At 36.2% G+C, this 24,541-nt stretch overlaps 1 protein-coding gene across 1 annotated transcript in view; it reads right to left on the reverse strand.

Moving 5' to 3' along the window:
- The window catches only part of LOC107729995 (glutamate receptor, metabotropic 3), a 35,693-nt gene extending 16,300 nt beyond the window's left edge, over nucleotides 1-19,393 (reverse strand). The window contains exons 1-2 of the mRNA XM_016540739.1: nucleotides 19,285-19,393; nucleotides 1,775-2,385 (exon numbers count right to left, since the gene is read on the reverse strand). Of these exons, the coding sequence (XP_016396225.1) occupies nucleotides 1,775-2,233 (459 nt within the window). The 5' untranslated portion in view covers nucleotides 2,234-2,385; nucleotides 19,285-19,393. The remainder of the gene's footprint in view (nucleotides 1-1,774; nucleotides 2,386-19,284) is intronic.
- Nucleotides 19,394-24,541: the final 5,148 nt, after the last annotated feature.

The raw sequence follows: 24,541 nt of genomic DNA on the forward strand, positions 1-24,541 counted from the left end.
GTAACTTCAAAGAATATGGAGGAATGAGGGACAGGAGAGAGTCTGAGAGAGGGAGGGAGGCGGGATTGTCAAACAACAGCCGGTGTCGTGTGAGAAAAACAATGCCCAGTTGCCGGCGATGAAAGGAGAGCGATGGATAACAATGGTTATCTAACGAGAGACCACTGTGTGAGGTCACAATTCTCCCAGCTCTTTGCCAGAAACAGAGCATATTGCTAAATAAAACTGCAGGAAGACAGGGAAAAAAGAGTGACTGAGAACAAGAAAAAGACAGAGAGAGGGAACAAGAAGAAAGGAGGGTTAGACAGATTACGGATTTTGGAACTGATAGAGGAAGTCAGCGTTTGCTGAGCCACAAATGGGGAGAGGGTTATGCAAAATTATGCAAATTCCCATGGCTCTGTCACCAGTGGTACTAGAAAGTAACAATGCACAACACACACAATAGTATAGCCGCAGTGCTAATCCATGCACGTACACGAGGAAAGGAAAGAGCAACTGGATTTACAGGAGCGAAGAATGGAAACGGGGGTGGTGCAGAGTTTTATTTGAGGGCGGCCCTTTAAATAATGGATTGAGTTCTTCATAGTTGGTCAGGAAAAAGAGCTGTGTTGTTTTTTGTTTTCTAGAGGGTAAAGAACAAATTTGTGATTCTGAACTTGCAAATAATTCAGTAATATTGATGAATTCATCCAAACTGAATACATATAAAAGAGGTTTATTTAGGTGACTGTGCTCAAAATGTGAACTGGAAGATCTCAAGGGAGGTTAATTTTAGTGAATTACATGAGCTAATTAAACTCCGCTCTTGAACATTTTTTGCAACTTTATTTCATTGCATACAATAATTTTACATTTGTGAAATCAGACTATGTTTAATCCATTTGTTTGGGGCTATATGGAACACTATATAAATATTTTAGAAACACATTTTTAAAAATGAATGAAATATGACCTGTCTATGTTTATTTAGCTTAATTATATTTAAATTGAAATTTTATAATTTTATTGTAGCATACCATAATTTATTTATTCCATAAACAGTTTATTATTTTAATGTATTCAAGTAGTTAGAAGCTGTGCATTTGTTCCTATAGATCTGTTCGGGCATGACATAAACTTGTAGGTTGCTTATTACTTGCACTTACACACACACACACACAATTTTTTTTTAGCTAAATCAATGATTACTGGAGTATGTTTTAGAAGAAAAATGCCATTTCAAAAATACTGTTGCTACTAGAAAATACTATTTCAGTCTTTTAGTCTTCATTACTTGTTGCTTCTTTGTAATTAATTTACTTAATTTGTTATTTTTTATTTTCAAGCTGTTATTGAGTAAAAATAGTTTCTTTCTTTCTTCTTTATTTATTGATTTCTTTAGATATTTGGACCACTACATAAATTACACAAAACCATATTTCAAATGTGAAATTGAAGCTTTTTAACCTAAGTTGCTAACAATATTTATTTTATTCCATAAACAATTTATTTTATTTTAATGATTTTTTTTTGTTTTTAGTAAAAACTCAGAAATTGCAAAATTGTCTGTCTTACGAAGAAATGTAGTATATATAGTGTAGTAATATTTTTAATACTCTGTTAAAGTAGACATATGCATGTAATCTGGCATGTTGCATGGTAGGGCATATGCAAAAACAAATTATTTTTTGATGTTTAATTTTAGTAAAACTTTTCTCATTAACTCATTAAATATTAATAAATTGTATTATTTTGTGTATTTTTCATTTAGATTAAATTGACTGGTTCTGACCTGTATGGAGACACTGCTAAAAGATCCCCCAATGACACCGGCTATGGCCAGCGGACTGTCTTCCTGAAGAGCGTAGGATCCATCAGGACAGATGAACTCTGTATCATCCACTTTTGTAAGCGAAGCCCTAACAAACTCCAGCGCCTGTTCCAGAGCGTAGGTGTCCCTCGAGCAGGTGTCCAGGATGTGGACGCCCAAAGCCACACCTGGTAGCAGACCTACGTCCTGGTTGATCTGATCTATGGCGAAGAGCATTGCCTCAAGCCGCTGGATGCCACGGCCTTCATTGATCTGGCCACATTCGTCCATGCCCATGCCCTTCTCATGGATGGGGAAGAGGCCTCCCAGAACCAGGTCCCCGTCGATCTTAATTTCTTTGCGGGGAGAGTCTCCGCTGGAGAGCAGGACCCCGGTACCCAGCAGCACCAGGATCAGAGCACGGACCGCAGACCACATCATTTAAGGGAAGAAGATTGAGGAGGTGTAACGGTCAGGTGGGGAGAGAGAGGGTGAAAGGTGGGCGTCAAGGAACTGACAGAGGCATGAAGGGGAAGCAGGGAGCTCTGTCTGGTTACTCATGGAGATCCACAGCACTGGGTTCAGCCTATGAACTGCAAAGAAACACACAGAGAGAAAGAGACACTATAAGGCAAGGAGACAGACTAAGTGTTGAAATATAAATGTGAGAAATCCTAATGCTCAGGACTACTCGCCTTTCAGTTAAAAGTTTGTTTACTGTAGAAAGCACATAAACTGGACCAGCCTGAAAAATACAGGTTGTTCTTAGCCTTAGGAGCAAATCGTATTTGAAATATGTAAGTGACATTTAAACTTGACAAACAGTTTTGGAGATTTCAGACTTATCCCAGTCAAGTAGTTACTCAAAATATTTGATTTATGTACTTATTTACCTAATTTATTTATTTATTTCGATATTTGGATATTTTGTTTTACTACACAAATTACACAAAATCATACCTCAAATGTGAATTTTGAAGTTTTTTTAACATAAGTTGCTAACAAGTTGCTGTAGAAGAACTGCAATAGTTGTGTGATTTGTCAAGCATATTTATTGATATTTTTAGTTCACCAAAGTTTTATCTCACCCTTGAGTTTTCCAAACCTATATGAGTTTCTTTCTTCTGCTGAACTTAAAAGAAGATATTTTGAAGAATGTGTGTAACCAAACAGTTGCTGGTCCCCATTGACTTCCATAGTATGGAAACAAAATACTATGGAAGTCAGTAGGGACCAAATCCTGTTTGGTTACACGCATTCTTTCAAAAATCTTCTTTTGTGTTAAGCAGAAGGAGGAAATTCATACATGTTTTGAACAACTTGAGGACGAGCAGATGATGACATAAGCAGTGTTGGGGAAAGTTACTTTTAAAAGTAATGCATTACAATATTGCATTACTCCATAAAAAAAGTAACTAATTACGTTACTTAGTTACTTTTTATGGAAGGTAATGCGTTACGTTACTTTTTGTTACTTATTTTAAAAAAAGTAACTCAGATATTCTCTTGTAAATTAAAAAGTAATGCGTTACTTTACTAGTTACTTGAAAAAAGTAATCTGATTACGTAACTCGAGTTACTTGTAATGCGTTACCCCCAACACCGGACATAAGTTTCATTTGTGAGTGAACTATCCCTTTAATTAATGTAAAGAAGTTGAATAGTTGTCTGATTCGTAAAGCATTTTGGTATATAAAATACATGTTTAATACATGTTTACAAAATACATGATACATGTTTGCTATATTAAAGTACATGCTTATCGTATAACTGTGCAATTATGTAGAACAAAATGTCCAAGTATCTTCTATAGCATTGCTTTCCACAGACCTTATTTTACTTATAAATCCAAAACTGTCCTTATAAAATCCCAAAGGAAAATCCAGAGGGAACGTGTAGGTCAAAAATGCTAATTCTCTTCTGGGTTTTTAGACTACCACCTGAACAGCTCTATTACCTGCATAGAAAAATCTACCCAGGGGCGTTTCAAACCTTGCTTGAACTGAATTAAATAGGCTTTTGTTAGTCATATGAAGAGACTCAGACTTGAGCATTAGACATTTCAGGGCTCTCCTGTGTTTTGCAGTGTCAGTTTGTTCTCTGTAATCGCAGTTCTGTTTAGAGTTGAAAGAAGATTGTCTGCAAAACCAACCTGCCAAATGTACAACATGCTCGCACAGACAAACGAGTCTCAACAAATTCACTTAACACCAACTCCTCCGCGCCTTCCGTACTCTTACCAACAAATTTGTCAAAACAGATTCTCAAGGATGGAAAACACATGAGAAACATAAATTAATCAGCACAGAAGCTCAGACAGATGATGCAACTGTTTAGCTGATTGAGGACAAAAACTTTGTATCCATTAGTGCTGTTTATTTATTTAAATTAGTTTATTGTTTTTTAACCCTCGATTCACTAAAGGAATTATGCTAATCAGGTAATTATGTTATCATAAAAGTATTTATTTGAATTAATTACTGCTTCTATAATCAATAGAAAATGTATGCAGGTGTCTCTTTTGAATAGTAAATTGTATCCAAAATAATTTTTGCTGCCAGTTTTTTCCCCTTAATTTGCTTAATTAGAATGAGCTAAAGCAACACAATTCATGGACATTTCACTTAAATGTAAAAAAAGAATTAAACATAATGAAATTAAGTTGTGACAAAAAGTTCAAGAATTGTTGCTTAGCTCATTGCAATTGAGTAAACAGCCAAAATTTTATGTTGTGATCTCAAGCAAGATTATTTTGCCCACACTAAGTTCCATTCAGCTGTGTGGAAATGTCATAAGTTTATTAAGTTTAAGCCCAGTGAACTTTTTTGAGTCTGTGTTAAAGCACTAAATTCAACAGTGCATGACGTAGTATTACGTAAGCGCAGATTGTGCCTGGTTAAGGTTTTTTGCTCTGAAATGTGCAAAAGTGGTGCAACGGTTTGTGAATTTGCCTGAGAAAATCATGTCTGTGGAGAGTGTGAGAAACTATTGTAAAGCTAAATCCATTATGTCCTGTTATGTAACATCTTTTGCTTTCCCTTCCTCAAATGAGCATTAATGTTTCTTCCTTGTTAGTATGGAGTTGATTTCCCCCTTGTTAATGGAGCTCAGATGACAGAAGTATGAAATACTAATTAAATCCTGAACCTACGACTTTTAGAAAATGCTACAAATTTAGCCGCCTGATAAATAGCTTCTCGGAGAGCTAAGCGAAAGGCACTAATTGTTAAATCTGACGCTGGGTATGTGCGTCTCTCCATTTGTGCTGAAACCGTGCAGCCTTGATATCTAAGCAGATGGCTTGCCGGGTTTCCACGGCTCTGGCAGCTACACAAAGGCTCACAGCCTGGCCCGGAGATGGCTCCAAGGCTGGATAACACTCATCCGCAGTGATGCTATCTCCACCGTGCAATGCAACACAAAGCACAACACGCAGGCCTCTGGCAGCATCGCACTAACGGCAGCTTTCCTCATTATCTTCTTCCGTGATTCAGTCTGCCAGCCGAACAGCAACAATGGTGCTCTCGCTGGGCAAAAGCTACGCGGCTGCCGCCGGTTTAAAGTGCCTCCACTTGCTTGCGCTCTTCCTCTCTCTCCTGAGAGGTCAGCAGGAGATCTGGAGGGCCGGAGGGGAGGGGAGGGAGAGCGCTTTCTGCTTTGATGACAGACTCTTGGACTCTTCAGAAGTGGACTGGTGTTGTTTTAACACACTGAGTCTCTGGGGCCACACTGGGCGCGAGAAAATTCAAGCCCGCTTCCCCCCTCACCCTGACGCTGAGCATAACTGAGTGAGAATGCGAGGAGAACACGTGAGCGGCCCTGTCAGACATGTGCTATCTATCTATCTATCTATCTATCTTCCTGTGCCAAAAAAAAAAAAAAGTTATCCCTTTTCCCAAGCAACAATGCTCTTCAACCGTAAAAACTATGAGATTTGTTTTGCTTGCTTTGAGGGCCACAAAGAATATAGTGAGTGTGTAATAATAATAGCGGAATAATAGCGGAGTTTCAACAGTAAGGATTGCCCGGGGCCAGTGTGAGAGCGTTTCAGACCAGTTGACAGAACTGTCACTGCAAGTGCTGCATTGTCAATGCTTTAATGCATGTGTATATGTTTTTATGCCTTTGAAATGTTAACATTTGGTTTTATGTGATCTATTATAGCATTGTTCCTGCAAATTAAATATGTCACCAAGGTAACATTATGTAGCTGGCTTACACAGATGAGAGTTTTGTTGAAATTGTGAGAATGATTTTTGGTACTATGGATAGTGCAAGCATCAGTTAGAATGGGCTGAAAATGATAAAGTATGGTAAGCCATTGTTTTCCAAATTGTTTTCTAAATTTTGTCTGATTGCATTTTTTTCAGTTAAAAAATTGTTTAAATGCATAAAATATATTAAGTACCTCTCCCATGTATATACTCACTTTAACTTAAAAAAAAAAAAAAAACATTAGTTATTTGTAATTTTTCTGTTATTTGAAGAGTCAAAATATCATGTGATGTGACCGTTCGGGCCTTAACTGCTGTTTTGGAAACGTATTTGAAATTACTCTAAATTTATTTAAATTTATTTTCTGCACCAAAGTGTTTTGTAATCCTGTACAAAATTGCAAAGCATTTGTATTTATATTTTCATCATGATATACAAACAAACGTTGTCTGATGTTGTCCATTTTATGAAATATCATGTGGTGCGACCAACAAGAAACTACCACTTTGGGACTTTTATTTTGAAATCCATTCAAAGACAGGACATTGCATCATATATAATTTTACCAAGAACCCATGGAAGCATCAAGCAGGTTTGTTACTCTCTCAAATTTGAAAAAAAAAAAACTTTTTAAAAGCTGGTATGTAGTTGCCACATCTGGATATCTTGTGGTATGACATCAAAAACAAACAAACAAACAAAATCTATCTATCTATCTATCTATCTATCATTCTACCGTTCTATCTATTTATCGTTCTATCTTTTATTTGATCCTTCTATCTATGATTCTATCTGTCATTCTATGTGTAAGGCCTAAAAAACCTTTAAACTTAATGGTTTTATTTTTTTCAGCTTTCAAATAGATTTTATCATGTCTACATTTAAAATTTGCCAAAATTTTATAGTTAAATATTACAGTTAAATAAGTTTACATTTCAGCTAATTGTAATTCAACTTTCCCTACATTAATTAAAAGCATAGTTCACACAAGAATAAAAATTCTGTCATAATTTACTCATCCTCAAACCTATATGAGTTTCTTTCTTCTGTTGAACATAAACAAAGATATTTTGAAGAATGTGGTTAACTAAACAGTTGCTAGCCCATTCACTTCCATAGTATGGAAAAAATACTATGTAAATTAATGGGAACCAAAAAGATCAAAACATCTTCTTTTGTGTTCAGCAGAAGAAGGAAATTCATACAGGTTTGGAACAACTTGGGGGTAAGTAAATTATGACAGAATTTTCATTTTTGGGTGAACTATCCCTTTAAGAACTGTAATTTAAAAGGCATTCTCAATTCAGTTCTGTATAGCACACAACCCTGGTGTCCATTAACAAAAAAAAACAATATTAAGTTATTTCAACAAATATTTATTTTTTTATCATAAATTTAACCCTCTACCGCATGGTGTAGCCATATGGCAACATACTCTTTGTGTTCATTTCCTAACAAACAAACAAAAACAATATTAAGTTATTTCTACAAATATTTATTTTTTTATCATAAATTTCATAGTGGCCTTTTGTGGGAAGCTAGCTAGTTTTGTTTAGGCGGCCAATTCTGTGCCTGTAAATTTTGACTGAATTTGAAAATATCATGTAGTCTAAATATCATGTGGTGCGACCACTGCAGAGTGTTTTCCATTATAGATATATGTCCTAGATTGGCAGTTTTTGTGCTTTTATTTTCAATTTATGGTTTATATACATAAAATGCTTCATTTTAGTACCATTTGGAATAGATTTTTGTGCATTTTGGGTCATTTAAAAAAAAAATATTTCAAATGGTTTATATTTAATCTTTGTACATAAATTATGACAGAATTTTCATTTTTGGGTGAACTATCCCTTTAAGAACTGTAATTTAAAAGGCATTCTCAATTCAGTTCTGTATAGCACACAACCCTGGTGTCCATTATAGTGTACATGAAAATCTTTTTATTTTTTTTTATATTTTGATGTTTAAAATTAAATGAAGAAAATGTATTGAAAAAATAATGCAGAAAAAATGTTTAGTAAGCAAACAGAACAAAGATTCTTGACGTTATGTATGATTTGTCTGTGCACATTATTTCAAAGAACAACATTAAAATGTAATGCCTCTGAAAAGATTTTCCTTTTTGGTTGACGTCACTCGATTTTTTTCCAGCTCCTTTCCTCCAACCACCTGTCATATACAGTAGAGCACAGTTTTAATTATCCAGTCAATTCCTGATGGATAAAAGTCCAGCATTATTTTCTTGCTGAATATTCTGCTTCTCTCAGAAATACATCTGATTACAGAGGAAAAATGGGTTGGAAACCTTGTTTTGTGATGATTTTAAACATGACGCATAAAATATTGTTCAAAATAAGAGCACATACATTTAACCATAATTATATATTACTCTGTAAATATGTCTGTCTTAAATCAGTGGGAATATAATAACCAGCTGTATGTTATTGTACACAAAGGGAGCCCCTGCGCATAATTTGTGCTAATGAATTATTTGCATTCTCCTCCAAGCTGGAATCTAATGTTAAGACCAGGTGTTAAATGTGAAAGAAAAAAAAGTTCTCAGAGTGGGCTAATTAATCACATTTCATAACCATATGAATTTTAGTAAGATAATCACTTTAAAATGAAAGTTTTGATAATTAAAAATCAAATTTAGATAGGATTTTATCTTTAAATAGTACATCACACAGGTCATTCTCTCATGAGTGCCGTAAATCAATACAGAGGCAGAAAAAAAGGAACCACAACACAATTCAAGGTCAAACTAATCCCTGAACATCTTTAAATTAGTTATGATATTCATCAAGACGCTCATTATCAAATCAATCAAACAGGTCTGATTTTAACACAATTCCCCAGACTGCATTTTCGTTCCTTCCCTCAACCACCTACTGTAGCCTATCTTTAAGCAGTTCTTCATGGCTAATCATGTTAATTAGTTAAGAGGGGTAGGACAGAAGAGCGGTACGGGGCGTTTTTGGGTACAGAGAGGCTCAGGAATTAATTGGATTTTGCTCGCAGGCAGTTCCTTAACAGCATACTTAAATCAAACAGTCAGCTCGAAAAAATCAATTGCAAATTCCTGTGCCAAAAAAAAAAAAAAAGTTATCCCTTTTCCCAAGCAACAATGCTCTTCAACCGTAAAAACTATGAGATTTGTTTTGCTTGCTTTGAGGGCCACAAAGAATATAGTGAGTGTGTAATAATAATAGCGGAATAATAGCGGAGTTTCAACAGTAAGGATTGCCCGGGGCCAGTGTGAGAGCGTTTCAGACCAGTTGACAGAACTGTCACTGCAAGTGCTGCATTGTCAATGCTTTAATGCATGTGTATATGTTTTTATGCCTTTGAAATGTTAACATTTGGTTTTATGTGATCTATTATAGCATTGTTCCTGCAAATTAAATATGTCACCAAGGTAACATTATGTAGCTGGCTTACACAGATGAGAGTTTTGTTGAAATTGTGAGAATGATTTTTGGTACTATGGATAGTGCAAGCATCAGTTAGAATGGGCTGAAAATGATAAAGTATGGTAAGCCATTGTTTTCCAAATTGTTTTCTAAATTTTGTCTGATTGCATTTTTTTCAGTTAAAAAATTGTTTAAATGCATAAAATATATTAAGTACCTCTCCCATGTATATACTCACTTTAACTTAAAAAAAAAAAAAAAAATTAGTTATTTGTAATTTTTCTGTTATTTGAAGACAAAAATGCAAAAAAAAAAAAAAAAATAGAACATGTAATTTCAGTTTGGTAATTATGCATTTAGTGATTTCTTATTTATTTATTAATAACTATTTTAATCTTATTTATCAGATGACACTGCCAAGCAAAGTAAAAAAACGCTCGCCATAGGCAACGTGTTAATTCTGACCCTGCTGTCAAGCACAAGCTCCAGATGTCATTTTCTACTTTAAGAAAGATGTTCATGCTGTCATCTCAGAAGCTAAGCCAGAAACCTCCCACTCTAAATTGACCCTTCGCAAAGACCACTTAGTTACTATTGCTACGTCCGACAAACCATGGTGCTCTCACGCCACAAATCATGTTCTCACGCAGTGAAAAATACATTGAAAAATACAAGACAGAGCAGCTTACTTTAGGTATAAAACAAAGTCTCAGCTTTCAATTTTGACATTTTGTAAGAAATTAAACACAACAAAAATATACTGTTTTGTCGCTCTTGAATGTGTCGTGACAGATTGCTGTAGCGCCTCAGTTCAAGCTGCGCATGAACCGATTATCTCTTCCTTTTTACTAGTTATAGCACAAAATAAACATGAATGAACATCAGAAAGTATCTTGTTTCAGCCACAGAAAGATGTCAATACACACCATTTTCAAGTTCAAGTTCACCGATGTTAATCTGGTTTGTTTGTCAGACAAAATGCAAGATTCTTATGATTGGTCAGATCGCCTGTCAATCAAACTCCCTGCAACGGGTCTATTGAGCAGCCAAGATTGGGCAAAGTTCAGAAATAACAGTTAATGCCACGTGCTGCACTTTCACACAGACATTCCAAATCAGTAGCATGATGACTGTCAAGTTTAAGTAAATGTTTGTTCACAACAAGTCCACAAATGTGTTTACTTTAAACTGTTTGTAATGAGGCATGATTACATGATTATACATGGTTCTGATCAAAATGAAATCAAAATGTATTTATTCCATGGTCTCCATTGCCGAGTTAGATGAAATGGTGCACTTATGTTTGCGATGGTATTTTTTATAAAAAATGTTTGTTTGTGTTCATGAAAATTCTATGCAATTTTAATAAAATCTGGTTTAAATCTATTAGTGTTTTGTATGAAATTTCTTGTTTAAGTCTTTCAATAGATTTTTAACGATATAAGGTCTTTGTGTCATTTGGAGCGACCACTCATCATGTGGTGTGACCAATAATAGCAATAACTGTATTAAATTAAAAATAAAATATTTAATTCCTGTGGCTGAAATATGAATCACTGGTACAGTATGCTTAAGTGAATGGTATTTTGAAAACATTTTTATCAGTTTTATGCAGTTTATAGGAAAAATAAGTCTACATTAACTACGTTTAAGAAGGAAACTCGGAAATGATAGAACAAAAATATGAGATCATTTTTTACTAAATATTATTTTTAATATTATTATTACTAACATTCACTTAAGCTTGTAGTGCACGCAAAATCATTTTACTGCAGCAAAATGAGAGCTTGTGATTGGCCGAGACATTTGACATCGTCCAATCATCCGACAGAACTTGCATTTGCAAAGTTGTAATGTGCACTAGAGCCTTTGATGACTTGTCCTCTTTGTGAGTAACTCCTCTGATGATGAAACACACCAAAAGAGGCGCCGGAGAGTCTTAACCAGCATGCCAATCGATTCATCTTCCAATCAGCAAAGCAGATCAAGGAAGGACATTACCACAGCGCACTACATTAAGCTAGCACATGGTTTTAGAAATGGAGTAAAAGACAAATTACGCATGGAGGACGTATCACTCACTGTTGCGTCTGATACCAGATACAGCTCATTAAGAACCTCTGCTGTCATCTAAATCTCTTTAAAGTCACTGTGGGTTGATGTAGTTGAGGTCATATAGAATCCGTCTGTTAGGTCTGTGGTTTTTAGAAAGGATCTGGATTGATACTGAATTGTCACTGTTATGGCAGACCCAGCTCACCTTTGACCTTTATTGGGTTGAGTCGTCTCAGTTCAGCTTTGAATTCTGGTGAACTCAAAAATAAAGATCCCCCCATTAAAAATGTTGGCAAGGAAGGTACAAAAAATACAAAATAAAAATAATAAACTAAATTATCCAAAGGTACACACAGAGCACATTCTGAGTAATTTTTTGCAAGTTGCTATGATACGCCAACATCCTAAGACATTCGGGTATCTATAAATGGTCGGTTCCTCCCTCAATCTAAGTTTATGTTTTTTAATTTTTTTTTATCATTCTCCAGGCAAATTGTGTAATCCTGAATTGTAAATAGTGTAGGGTAAGTTACACAGGTTTAATAATTAAAGTTGGGTTCAAATAGAGTTTATTTCTGAAGTATGTGTTTGTGTTCTGTGTCTCTGCGTGTATGTTATGAGAGTGTCTGTAGGAATGTTCTAAGTTTATGTTTTTTAAATTTTTTTTATCATTCTCCAGGCAAATTGTGTAATCCTGAATTGTAAACAGTGTAGGGTAAGTTACACACAGGTTTAATAATTAAAGTTGGGTTCAAATAGAGTTTATTTCTGAAGTATGTGTTTGTGTTCTGTGTCTCTGCGTGTATGTTATGAGAGTGTCTGTAGGAATGTTTTCCCACTATTGAAGCGATTCTTTAAGAAAGACTAAAAGATCCACTTGAGTTCTTCATAGAGGGGGTGGCACTAAGCTTGAAACCTGGCACTACAGCACACACACACACACACACACATGCCCAGTGGACCATCAATCCCCACTAAAGGAAGTAGCTATTCAGAGCTAGAGAGCTCTTCATTTGTTTCCCATGCTTTAACACAATCTCTGTTGTGGTTAGGATGTTTGTAGCTTAATGGTTCTGGCCTGCATATTAAAAGACTGTAGGTTCAATCTCATATCACTTGAAGAAGCTAGCACTAAACAACCTTTGAGTTAAGAGTTTGTTCAAATCCCTAAGCGTAAGTATGACCAATAGTAATGGTGATCCTTGCTTTAGCAAATTACACTTCGTAGAGCGTAAATTGTCCTGCATTGTTTGTGCTACAGACATGAGTGATCATCACCCAAATTGTGTGGCTTGGTGTTGAGCAGAGGTGTGCTATTTCTTTTCTAAGTGGACATACATGAACTTTCACCTAGTGGACATTAAAACAGGTGAAAAAAACCCTCTACTTAGACTGAAGAAGGGAACAGCACAAAAAAAAAATATCGATATTAAAGTTAAGTTTATGCTTAAAACAAGAAAGAAAAAAATCTGCGAAGGGATATTTACTTGCTACATCGAGTTTTATTTCATTTAATACATTCATATCACACAACAACACACCAGCAACTGGGGCGGGTTGAAAATATCGTTTCCCGATTTTAATCGATCTTTATTTTAACGAAGCGATATCAAAATCCCAATATGGGTCTTTTAGTTTGTTTGCAGTTGATGCGTGAATAAAACGTCACAAAACATTATTAGCGTACCTCCCGTCCAATAATTACACTAAGTTTTGTACGTTGTTACTTTTGATATGAAACAAAGTCTCAGTTTTTAATTCTGTCAATTTTATCACAAAATTCAAAGGATAAATGACGTTTTGGCGCTCTTTGCTGTGGCGTGACGGAACGCTGTAGTCCTCAGTTCAAGCGAGTGCACGTGAACCGATCATCTCTTCCGTTTTGCGCTACAGCACGAAATAAACAAATGAACATCAGAAGGTATGTTGAAAGACAGTACAACTTACTGAAATGTATCTTCTTGCATATCCAGTTTCATCGTCGGAAAGACGTCAATAAAACAGCCTGTGAACAACATCATGTAACGCTACATTTACCTCAGTAAAGCCATTCAATCTAATTCTTTAGTTAGCTCGAAACTTTAGAGAGGAACATTTTGGTAAATATACATACTACATTATAGAATCATTATATATTTTTTTACCTGTTGAAGTAATATATTTGCACAAATCTGTCTTTAGATTTTATGACAGTCACTATATAAAGAATAATTTATTGAATTTATTTTAACCTTTAATACTAGGCTATAGTAATGCATCAAGTGAGAAGGTTCTCAGTTTGCAGCATTAGTTGAGAGAGAATTTTTTTTACTTAAAAATAAATAAATAAATAAACTGTTACTGATATGTAGGCCTACATAAATTATTTCCAAAAGAATAAATTTTGAATCAAGATCAGAATCAAATCATATCGAGAGCTTGTGAATGGGAACCAAATGAAGTTTGGTTGAAATCTGTCACTGTCCAGCTCTAGCAACCACAGAGCAAAAGCACAACAGGAAAGTATGACGAATGCACTATATATTGCTGAATCCTTTTGTTAGATGCATTGGAAGACTGTTTGACGATAATAAATGTGTTGCAGATTAGAGAAAGACCTTTGAGCAGCAATAGTGGAGGAACACAATTAAATTTTAAAAATGCTTCTCTAACAGCTGTAAGGCCACTGATCCATAAACACGACGTATAGCCAGGAAAAACTTCAAACGCAGCAAACCCAGGAAGCCGAGCGTGAGGACAATTCCTGCAAGACAGAGTGACCTACAACGTGTTTTATTAGGACTTTTGTATGACTCGAAAGCAAGCCGTATTTCCTGAGATATAAAATGGAGTTGTGTGAGTTCGCCATTAATCGCATTCTATGGACTAAGATATTCAGAGAAGCCGGAGAGAGCAGAGAGATAAAGTGTATGTCAGGATGCTGTGACTCAGCGGGGGAAGTAGCCCTGCAGTGGCGACTTAGAGAAGCGCTGTCAGGAGCCATAGGCTGAAGCTGATAAAACACATCATTTATTTAGTCACACACAAAATAGATAAATCTTCTGACACAATCAGCAGTAGACTCCTAAAAGACAAAGTAGTTAGTTTCATTTTGGGATACATGCCCAAACTTTTCCAGTCAAACTGTGATCCCTCCTGCCAAGCCGTCGCTGTCAGTAATTACTATCATTAGAAAGTCTTCATTCCAGTCTAGAAGAGATGTACGTTACGCTATGTTTAACATCTCTGTCATTTCAGATGTAGTCTGTTTCAGTCACTCAACATGTGCTTAAAGGGAATTTTAAGGCAGATACCGAATCCCCTGTTCATTGCTACCCCAAAACTGAACTATATGCTGTATATACAAGGGTTTTCCTAGTAAACAAGTAAACAAGACCTACTAGGTGAATCTAACGGAAACAGATTTCATGCCAAAAAAAAAAAAAACCCTATCATGAAAACATTTTAATATTAGCATTATTTATTTTTCGATTTAGCCTATTTTGGTATAGGAAAATGACATTAATTACATTCCACAGCACAACGAATCAGACCATGTGTCATATGAGTATATTTATGAATTCCAGAACTTGATGTAGAAGAATCCATGTACCATATACCATGAGTTGACCATGAATATAAGCTGGTGTTGTGCCATTTACACACAGAACTATGTGTAGTGTTTGACCATGTTTCCGTTGTTTCAGTCTTCTAGAAATTGATCTTATGACCTTTTTGTTAATGCTTTTTTATGCCACTTCAGCAGTAAGGGTTCTGATATTATCTATCAAAGAACCCTGATCTGGTGCTATGTAGAACCATTTTTTCATAAAGGAATAGTTCAACCAAAAATTAAAATTATTTTAATCATGCTGATGTTGCTCCAAACTCATGACAATGAACACAGAAGAAGAAATGTTAAATATCGTACCTATAAAACTTGAAAGCTGCGGGTCAGTCTGATTTGGGATTGGGAATGAATCATTCAGTTCGGTTTTGTGAACTGATTAATTTATAGAAAATCAGACTCAAAAGAATGAATCGCAAAGTAGAACTACAGTAGGTTAGATGTTAAGATTTTCAATAAAAATAAACAAGCCACATGTGCCAGCATATTCTTCAAAAATATACACTCTGTGTTTTACAGAAGAAAGAAAGTCATGCAGGATTGGTACAACATGAGGGTGAGTGAATTATGAGAGAATTTTCATATTTGGGTGAACTGTCCCTTTAAGAGTTTAACTAATCTGACCTGGAGGAAGAATTAAATGTTCTCACATGAAAGGTTGTTAACTTCTTTATTGTATTGCCTTTGTATCTGTTTTTCCAGCAAAATAATCTGTGCCAGTATTTAAGCCTAAACTTAATCGACTTAATTGAAACCCCCTACTGTTGGGCTGCACTAGGAAAAACATTCTGTACTTGTATATTTGTATCATAATAATGTGTTAGCATCTGGGTTGAGACTCAGTTTGCATCGTTAATGTGAGATTGTAGCGCTCTGTAGAGTGTAGAAGTGTTCTGCAGCAACAACGCTGCTCCTCCAAAACCGAAAAAATAAAAAAAAACTACAAAGCTGTTCTTTTTGCTAAGAAATGGATTTACTTGGCAGCGAGTGGGACTGCCAGACTGCTGAAATCTCTGCATATCACTTTCTCTTTCTCTCTGCATACACACAGACAGACACACTCAAACATCTCTTTATTGATTTGATGCATGACTTATGCAACAGAATTGCTGTTTTGAAGGAGTCTGAAGAGGCTAGCCTACTTTATAAAATCACTTTCAGCAGGAATGCATGCCACACTCTGGCCGCCACCGCGTGAGACATGCTCATTCTTCTCATTATGATCTAACGCTACTCTTTTACTCTTACACGATGTCTTTCAATACAAATTTCATATTTTAGCAAGTCGAGGTGAGGAAAACACTTTGGAAGTGCGTGTTTGCATGCATGTGCAACCATGCAGCATACCTGTGCTATGTGTGTAAGAATATTACAGCGCAGTGATGGCATCTTTAGTTTTCAGCTCCATACTCTTTCCATATTAATGAATATGAAGGCAAGGCTTTTGAAAGCTTGATGGGGCCTTGGAGTCTCTTACTAAAGCAGAATTTCTAACAGAGCTCTGCACCCATGGGCTTCGTCGCAGGGAAAAACGCAGTCTAACAAAGGTAGACTTCCTAACCGGAGAGAGAACACATGCGTAGGAGGAAGAAAAATATAAGCACTCAGGATACTTTAACGCTTATGGAGATAAACAGCTTCCGCATCACTGAGCTCACAAATACTTCAGCTGTGTTCACAGTGGTTTACATGCCTGCCATTTTTGGGTTAGACTTGTAATGCTGTTTGTTGCATGTTTTGGGTTGTTTTTTGAAAATACATGTGTTTGGTGACACGGTCCAGAATGCGATCGCCCGAAAGCAAAAAATCCATTGCTACTTTGTTTACTTTGTCATCATCTAGAAGTGATTTCTAATGTGTCTGTAATAGAGTGAGATCTCAGTCTCATTTAACGCTCATCTGACTGACGGATAGCCAAGCATATGTGCAAGTCTAGTTATAGCGCGCTGGGCTGTGGAAGAACTTATTTACATGCGCTGAGCGGACCACACTGTTGAAAGGCTAATTATTACTGCATAGCACTTTACTGCATCATATTCAGTAAATGTAGCGCCGTCCGGTCTTATACAAGGCCATTCTGCATTTTACTAATTCAAACTCCCACACAAGCACACGTGTGTACAAAACGGCCCGATGCACAAACATGCATGCCGATGGAGAGAAGCACGCTTGTGCACACATGCATAAAATCTTGCAAATCCCAGCAGACAGTTTGAATAACAACTTTGCTGCATACTAATTAGCAAACGCTATTGTGTGCATGAACATGTGCATTTTTATTAGAAGCTGTAAATTTCATGCACATATGCATGGTCATAGAACACATGCATTGTAAGCTTTACACACAACACACTCTCAGGCATTTCAACAGGGTGGTCTGGTGTATTCAAGGCCAACTCCTACAGTCCAATAACAATGATTTCTTTAGCGCACCCACATTCACACACAATCCACACACTGTCAACTGGTTTTCAACCATCATTTTAAAACATCTTAAAACAAAAAAAAACAAAAAAACAAGACAGTCTCTCTCTCTCTCTCTCTCTCTCTCTCTCTCTCTCTCTCTGCTAAAAACTATTAAAAAGGAAAACATTTATTTATATATGTACTACTCCGATATAATAAATTATATATATATATATATATATATATATATATAAAGAAATTATAATTTGATCTATTTTGTCAATTTATGAAAAATTATATACAATTTTATACATTATATTACTATATTATTAATAATAAATTAGTATATTTTTATGTATTTTATGTATATACCATACATTTAATGCATGTTTTGTATATATATATTTATGTGTGTGTGTCTAGAAGAATATTAAAAAGGCAAACAAATGTATTTTTTTTTTTCTCTTTAATAGTTTTTATTACTCTTCTAGAAACATATATGCAAAACGTGTGGATCATTATATTTATAGACCTTTAATGACGCACACTCTCCAGTGCAACCCCGGACGACAGACATTCTTTGCCTTTATCAATGGCTGAGTTGAAGTGAAAGTCCCTTTACATGTGTGTACTCTATTCTGTAGTGTTCTCCAGTTTAACTACTTGTGCTAATTATCATTCCAAACGAGTTAAAGCCACACCTCTGTTGCGTGAAGAATGTCAGAACATCATCAGGCTTTACAACCTCACTTCTCACTATAACAATCATTGCTCCAACCTAACGCAACAGAGATATTAAAATTCAGCGCAGGCCCCCGACGCAATAAATTATGAATCATCCTCGTCTTTTCTCTGGTTATGTTACAGATCCAGGTGAAGTCTAAAGCACAGCTGCCACACCGCTGCTGAAACTGACTGCAAGGATGCAAAAAGAGATTAATTACAAGTGAGTCTATTATCTGATATTTGTTATCCAAAGTAACTTAAAGGTACAAGGATGAGGACAGTCCTCTTGGAGACATCAAAGATTATGTGTCTTGATCAAGGACAGAATGATTCATTTCAAACCTGCAACCTTTCAGTCACCAGTAGCTAAGAAAACCATGGCTGCAGATCTTTCACTACTAGGCAACACTACTACTTTTTCCAGATTTTCTAAACCACCACATGCACATCGATATTTTTATAAAAAATAAATGCAAGACCCAGAGGTCCTACAAAACTTCTCGACATTTTTTTTCCAGGAGTATCCCAATCAGTTTCAGCGTACAATTTGCCATGTTTTGGAGCACTGTTTTCTTGTGTTTTTTTTTTTTCTTGTAGTGTTTTCTTGATCGATTCACACAAAACAGACAGACAATTTTATGAGTAAGATTTATGCATAAGCTATATAAAAACATTTTACCCAGTAAGTTTTGATTCATCTTGGAATTCAAAGTGGTTAAAGACTTTTACGCGTGGCATTTGTGTAAACTAAGACGCATCTCTTAGAGACATGCTTGGGATGCGCTTAGGAGCATGCAAAGTTTTCTCATGCAATCCTGGTGTCTTTTTAAACATTTTAAACCCCATATACAAGTTTAAAATATTTGCGAATAGTGTTTTTGCCTACATTTTTATGCATTACCATATGCTCATAAATGAATGATGTCACATCAGCCCTGATTTATGAAGCTCACCTCTGCACTTATCTACAGCATAATTTCTCTTTGCATTCATTCCCATTCCATCTGTTCAGTATTATAGAACCGCAGCAATGCTCATTTAATATTCTATGTGAAAAAATGCATTACCTCTGTTAAACATTCCTTTTGTCTGCAGTCTTGCATTTTTCCTCTTCTTTGCCGTATTTCAAACTGTTCCTTAACTCCGTTTGTGTGGGTCCGCACGCGGGGAGCGAAGCAGAGAGGCTGACAACATTGCCCTCACTCATTAGAGAGTGAGCGAGCGAGAGCTAGAGAGAGAGGGAGGGAGAGGGAGAGAGAAATAGTGCCGTTGCTGTAGTAGAAAACACACACGTCTGGCGTTTGGGATGCTGCCTCGCCTCAGGATGCTTCTGTCTCCTAGCAACAACAATCGATCTGGAGAGGATGCATTTTTTATTGGCCAAAGAGAGAAAACTCACCTTTAAACAATTAATATGAGTTGCACGCACAAACAGATTAAGATCAGCTTCCTAGATAATGCATTTGTGAAGTTGGGAGGTATAGAGAGAGAAAAAGAGAAAGAGCAACAAACATTACCTTCAGGAGCACATGGTCAGGGTCTCAGGTGTGCTATGATTCTGTCCGCAGTCATAATTATATTAGTTATATTAATGCATAGATCAACATTATGAATAGCATATAAACACTTTGCATATTTTTCAGATCTATTCAAATGCATGTTTAAATGCAACAAAACATTGATTGGTTATGAGTGGGGATATCAGCGGCTCTGTGTGAAATGAGCTCTGCCCACCGACAGCAGTGCGCAGTGATGTTAGATATGCAGCCAGATCATTTTCATTCTGCATACAAACACATCTCTGAGAATATTAAATATACGCAGAGAGACCATGGTCATTTCAATTTAAGGTAATTGTTTAGATAACCAATTTAACATCTACAGTCTGTCATCCTTATTGTGTGTGGCTACACTTCTGTCTCATTATGCTGACCCTATTGAGACGTCCGGACACTTGTAAACACTTGAGCATGTTGTGCTTTACAGTGGAGGATGTGCAGTTAGATTTCTGTCCTTCAATACTAATCCATTCTGTCTCAGACGTGATGTCAACGAGGTCTGTCGGGTGACATTAAAATGCAAGTATTTAAGCCCGTGGTTCCCCTCGAATGGGCTGCAATTGGATGGAGCAAAGGTGCATGCATGGCTGCGCTTGTGTGTGTGCACTCTGCTTTGTGCACACTTAACTGCATGAGAAATACAAAATGTTCGAGGAGGAAGAAATGTAATAATTGATTCACTCTTAATTATTGATGCCTTTTTTCAAGTCGGTGAAGTGTGGAGTGGAATTCGGAAATGAGGATGTTTAATTTCTATTGTAAGAAACCACATACTGATTGTTGTGTGTTTGTTTGAGCGTGTGTGTGTGTGTGATAAACTAGTTGGCATGCATGGTGTGGCGTTTAGCTAATGTAGTACAAGCACTGATGTGAGGCATTAATGCACACCGATCACACAAACACACGTTTACCTAGCTAAATGCAGACTTAAATACACACACACACACACACACACACACACACACACACACTCACTCACTCACTCACGCACACGCACACGCACACACACACACACACACTATTAAAGGTATTACTATTTTTAACTAAATATAATTAATATAACAAATATTTATATATTTATTTTGAGTGAAAAAATGTCCATTCAAATTAGCAGATTGAATTAAATTTTGAAGTAGAGAGACTGAAATAATATTTTCTTGTAAAACATAATCTTAACAAATACTACTAATAATATAATATATATACACATTCTTCTCTTAACAGGACATATAGTTATGCTTTCAGGAAAATGTTGTCCCTAAAATATAGGCTGTGTTTGTCCATTTGTATGAGCTTAAAATTAGTATATCTTTATGTTAAGGTGTTTTTTTTAATGTTAGTGACATGATTTACATCTTTATATGCATTTGTACATTATAATATTTTATGTTAAAGCTAATATTATGCAGTTTTACATGATAAAAACAGACGTAAGGAGGTGGAGTCCAATCTTGAAACAATGTTTGTGCCATTTTAATGGTGACCTCCAATAGTGAGTAATGTGCATGAAGGGGAAAGGAAATAGGCAGCATTTATTAATACCACACCGGATCTGCTGCTAAACAAATGAGACTTGAGAGGAATTATTTGAGCAAGGACCCTCCGGGGTGTGCTGTTAGACCACCTCAATTTCCCTCCCTCCCTCTCTATCCTTCTTTCTCACTTTCTCTCTCTCTCATTCTCTATAGTTCTGTCCTCTAAAAGTGACAGATAATCTAACAGGCCGTTTGCAGCTACATATGAGATTTACAAATGTGCCAGTGTTATTGCATGGGGATGCATGTTGTTGGGAATGAGTAGTGACTTCCAGATGGAAGACTTTTATGAGTCGCCTACCGATGTGAATTATGTAACCTCTCTGTCATTGCTTAATATCTCTATTGAGGCATGTAATCGCCAATTTTATAAGTCCTTGCTGGGTGTTCTGAGGTGGAATATGTTGTGTTTATACAAATGAATATGTGGATACAAGCATCTATAAATAGGTCTTCGGTCAATTGTTTTACTAATAATACAATGCATATTACTGTGACTAATGAACATGTTTCTTCTGAGGCCCCATTATATCAAAACTGGAGTGTTGTAGCTTTTTTGTTTATGCCTGTTAGCTGTGAGGTCTATATGCTAGTGTACTCCTTAAAGTTAACTAAATTTATTAGAGTTAGAGTAGATATGCTTTTAAATTTATATAAATATATTTATTTTCTTCCAGGCGCCAAATGTTATTACCAAGTGAGATTTTTCTGGGTTTTGATGCAAACTAAAGTGTTTATTATTTTTTTTATTTGATTTTGTTTTTTTAATATCCTGCCCCAATTAAAAAAAAAAAAAAACTTTGACTTTCAACAATTCAAGTTGTACTGCTCTAGCTAATATTATTATTATTATTATTATATAATGTTGTTATTATTTTTATTATTGTTTTGTTTTATTTAGTTTTTTATGTAATATTTATTTTGAAAAAGTATAGGCTACCTATCAAAATAAAAGATATTTTGATGCTACAGCTGAATGTGCCCCAAATCAGATTTTTGTCCCTCAAGTGACACAGTATCTGTATTTTGATCTTCAATGACTGCATAGCAATTAAAGGGGTCATATGATGCGATTTCAAGTTTTCCTTTCTCTTTGGAGTGTTACAAGCTGATTGTGCATAGATAAGATCCCTGAAGTTGCAAAGACTAAAGTCTCAAAACCAAAGAGATATTCTTTATCAAAGTTAAGACTCTGCCACGCCCCCCTAAAACGGCTCGTTCTAACACGCCCCCACATATCTAGGTCACTATGTGGGAATATTTGCATAATGCGCCCAAATGTTCACGCAAAGAAAGAAGGCGTGGTTTCAGTAACCGCAGTTAGTGTTGAAGCAGCGATGTCAGGGAGACGCTGTGTGTTTCTAGGCGAAAGCAAAAGCACTTTATTTGGCCTTCCGAAAGTAGATGCATTTAGGATGTATACTTACAACAGAACAGCAATGCATTTTATGGACGACCGTTTCGTGAACCTAGGAGAGGAGGTAATTCTGACTTTGCTAAAATTAAAAAAAGATTTTTTACACAGGAGTTAAGATCAGAAATGGGCACTTTAGTTTGAAGTCTGACTGTAGACTAAGAGTGTAAACACATAACATAGAAAGATAAATGAGAAGTATCTGGTAGGGCTGCACGATAAATCGAAATGGAATCGAGATCGCGATTCGACAGAAGCTGCGATTGTCATGCGTATCTTTCAGTGAAGCACGGTTCTGTGATCAGCAGTAAATCTCCATCCAAAGGCCAGGACATCTCAACTAAGCACAACAATCAGTGCCTAGCTGGATTACCCTTGACCTCTCTTCGCTTCATCTGAATAGGAGTGAATGCTATGATCAGCCTGTCAATCAAAGCTGTTTCCCAGTGTAGTTTCTCAGAGCCCTGCTGCTGGTACTGCAACTTTGATGGATGCCTCTAAAGCAACAGTCTCCTCTCCACGCTGGGCCTCTGAAGAATAGAGGCTTTGTACATTTGCATGCATGTATGCTGGACAGAACTGCTTTGTTTGGTCAAACGCCTCTCTCTCTGTCTCTCTCTCTCTCTCTCTCTCTCTCTCTCACACACACACACACACACACACACACACACACACACACACACAAATGTACACACAAACACCCATACACAGTAAAGCCAGATCTTTTGTGCTGGTGCCTTTCCATATTGTCCAGCTGAGTTGTTGGTGAAGGAGAGGGGGGAAGAGGAAGTAAAAAGTGAAGTGTGGGATTAGAAACAAAGGAGGAGGGAAATAGAGAAGAGGGTTAAAAAAGGAAGTTGGAATTGAAAAGTGGGATTTTGGTAAGGAATGGACCGATGGGATTGAGGAAAGAGGAAGAAATAGGGAAAAGGGAAACAGAGAAGAAAACAAGTTTGATTGGAAAATGGAAATGGACTGGAAAGATGAGATGGGAAGTAATGATGGAAGAAAGGATGTAAGGAACAAACAAACAAAGAAAGGGACAAACAAACAAATGAAGGAAGGAAGAAAGGAACAAATTAATGAAGGAAATAATGAACGAATGAACAAAGAAGGGAATGAACAAACAAGGGAAAGAATGAAGGAACTAACAAAGGAAGTAAGAAAGGAGCGAACAAACGAAGGAAGGAAGGAATAAATGATAGAAGGAAAGAAGGAATGAACAAACTAAAGAAGAGGAAAGAAAGAAGAAACAAACTAAGGATGAAAAGAAGGAATGAACAAACAAAGAAATGAAAAAGGAAAGAAAGGAAAGTTATGTAAAAGAAAGGATGGAATGACAGACGGAAAGGTATAAAGCAAAAATAATTTAGGAAAAGAAGGGTATCAAAAAGGGAGGAAGTGAAAGGAAGGAAGGAAAATAAAAGAAGGAAGAAATAAATGAAGCAAGGAATTAAAAATGAAGGAGGAAGGAAAGCAAAGTTATGTAAAATAACGAAAGGAATGACAGACAGATAGGTGGGAAAAGAAAGGAAGGAATGACAGAGAAGGAAAGGTAGGAAGAAATAAAAAGAAGAAGAAATTAGTAAATTAAAGGAAAGGAAATGAAATGGAAAGGAAAAGGAAGAAGCCCACCCTCTCACACGCCCCCCCACAGACGTTTTCATGTGCAGAATTAGAGTCAGTGCAAGAGAGTGAGAAATAGAGAGAGCAAAACAGTGAAAGAGAGAGTTTAACACTTCCCCCACATAGGGTGAGTCCATCTGTTCCCCCTCTGTAGACATCCGTGGCCTTAATGTTCAGCGCAGTCCACGTA

The sequence above is a fragment of the Sinocyclocheilus rhinocerous genome, unplaced genomic scaffold (genome assembly GCF_001515625.1).
Source record: "Sinocyclocheilus rhinocerous isolate Xijiao unplaced genomic scaffold, SAMN03320098_v1.1 scaffold2022, whole genome shotgun sequence".
Lineage (NCBI taxonomy): Eukaryota > Metazoa > Chordata > Actinopteri > Cypriniformes > Cyprinidae > Sinocyclocheilus > Sinocyclocheilus rhinocerous.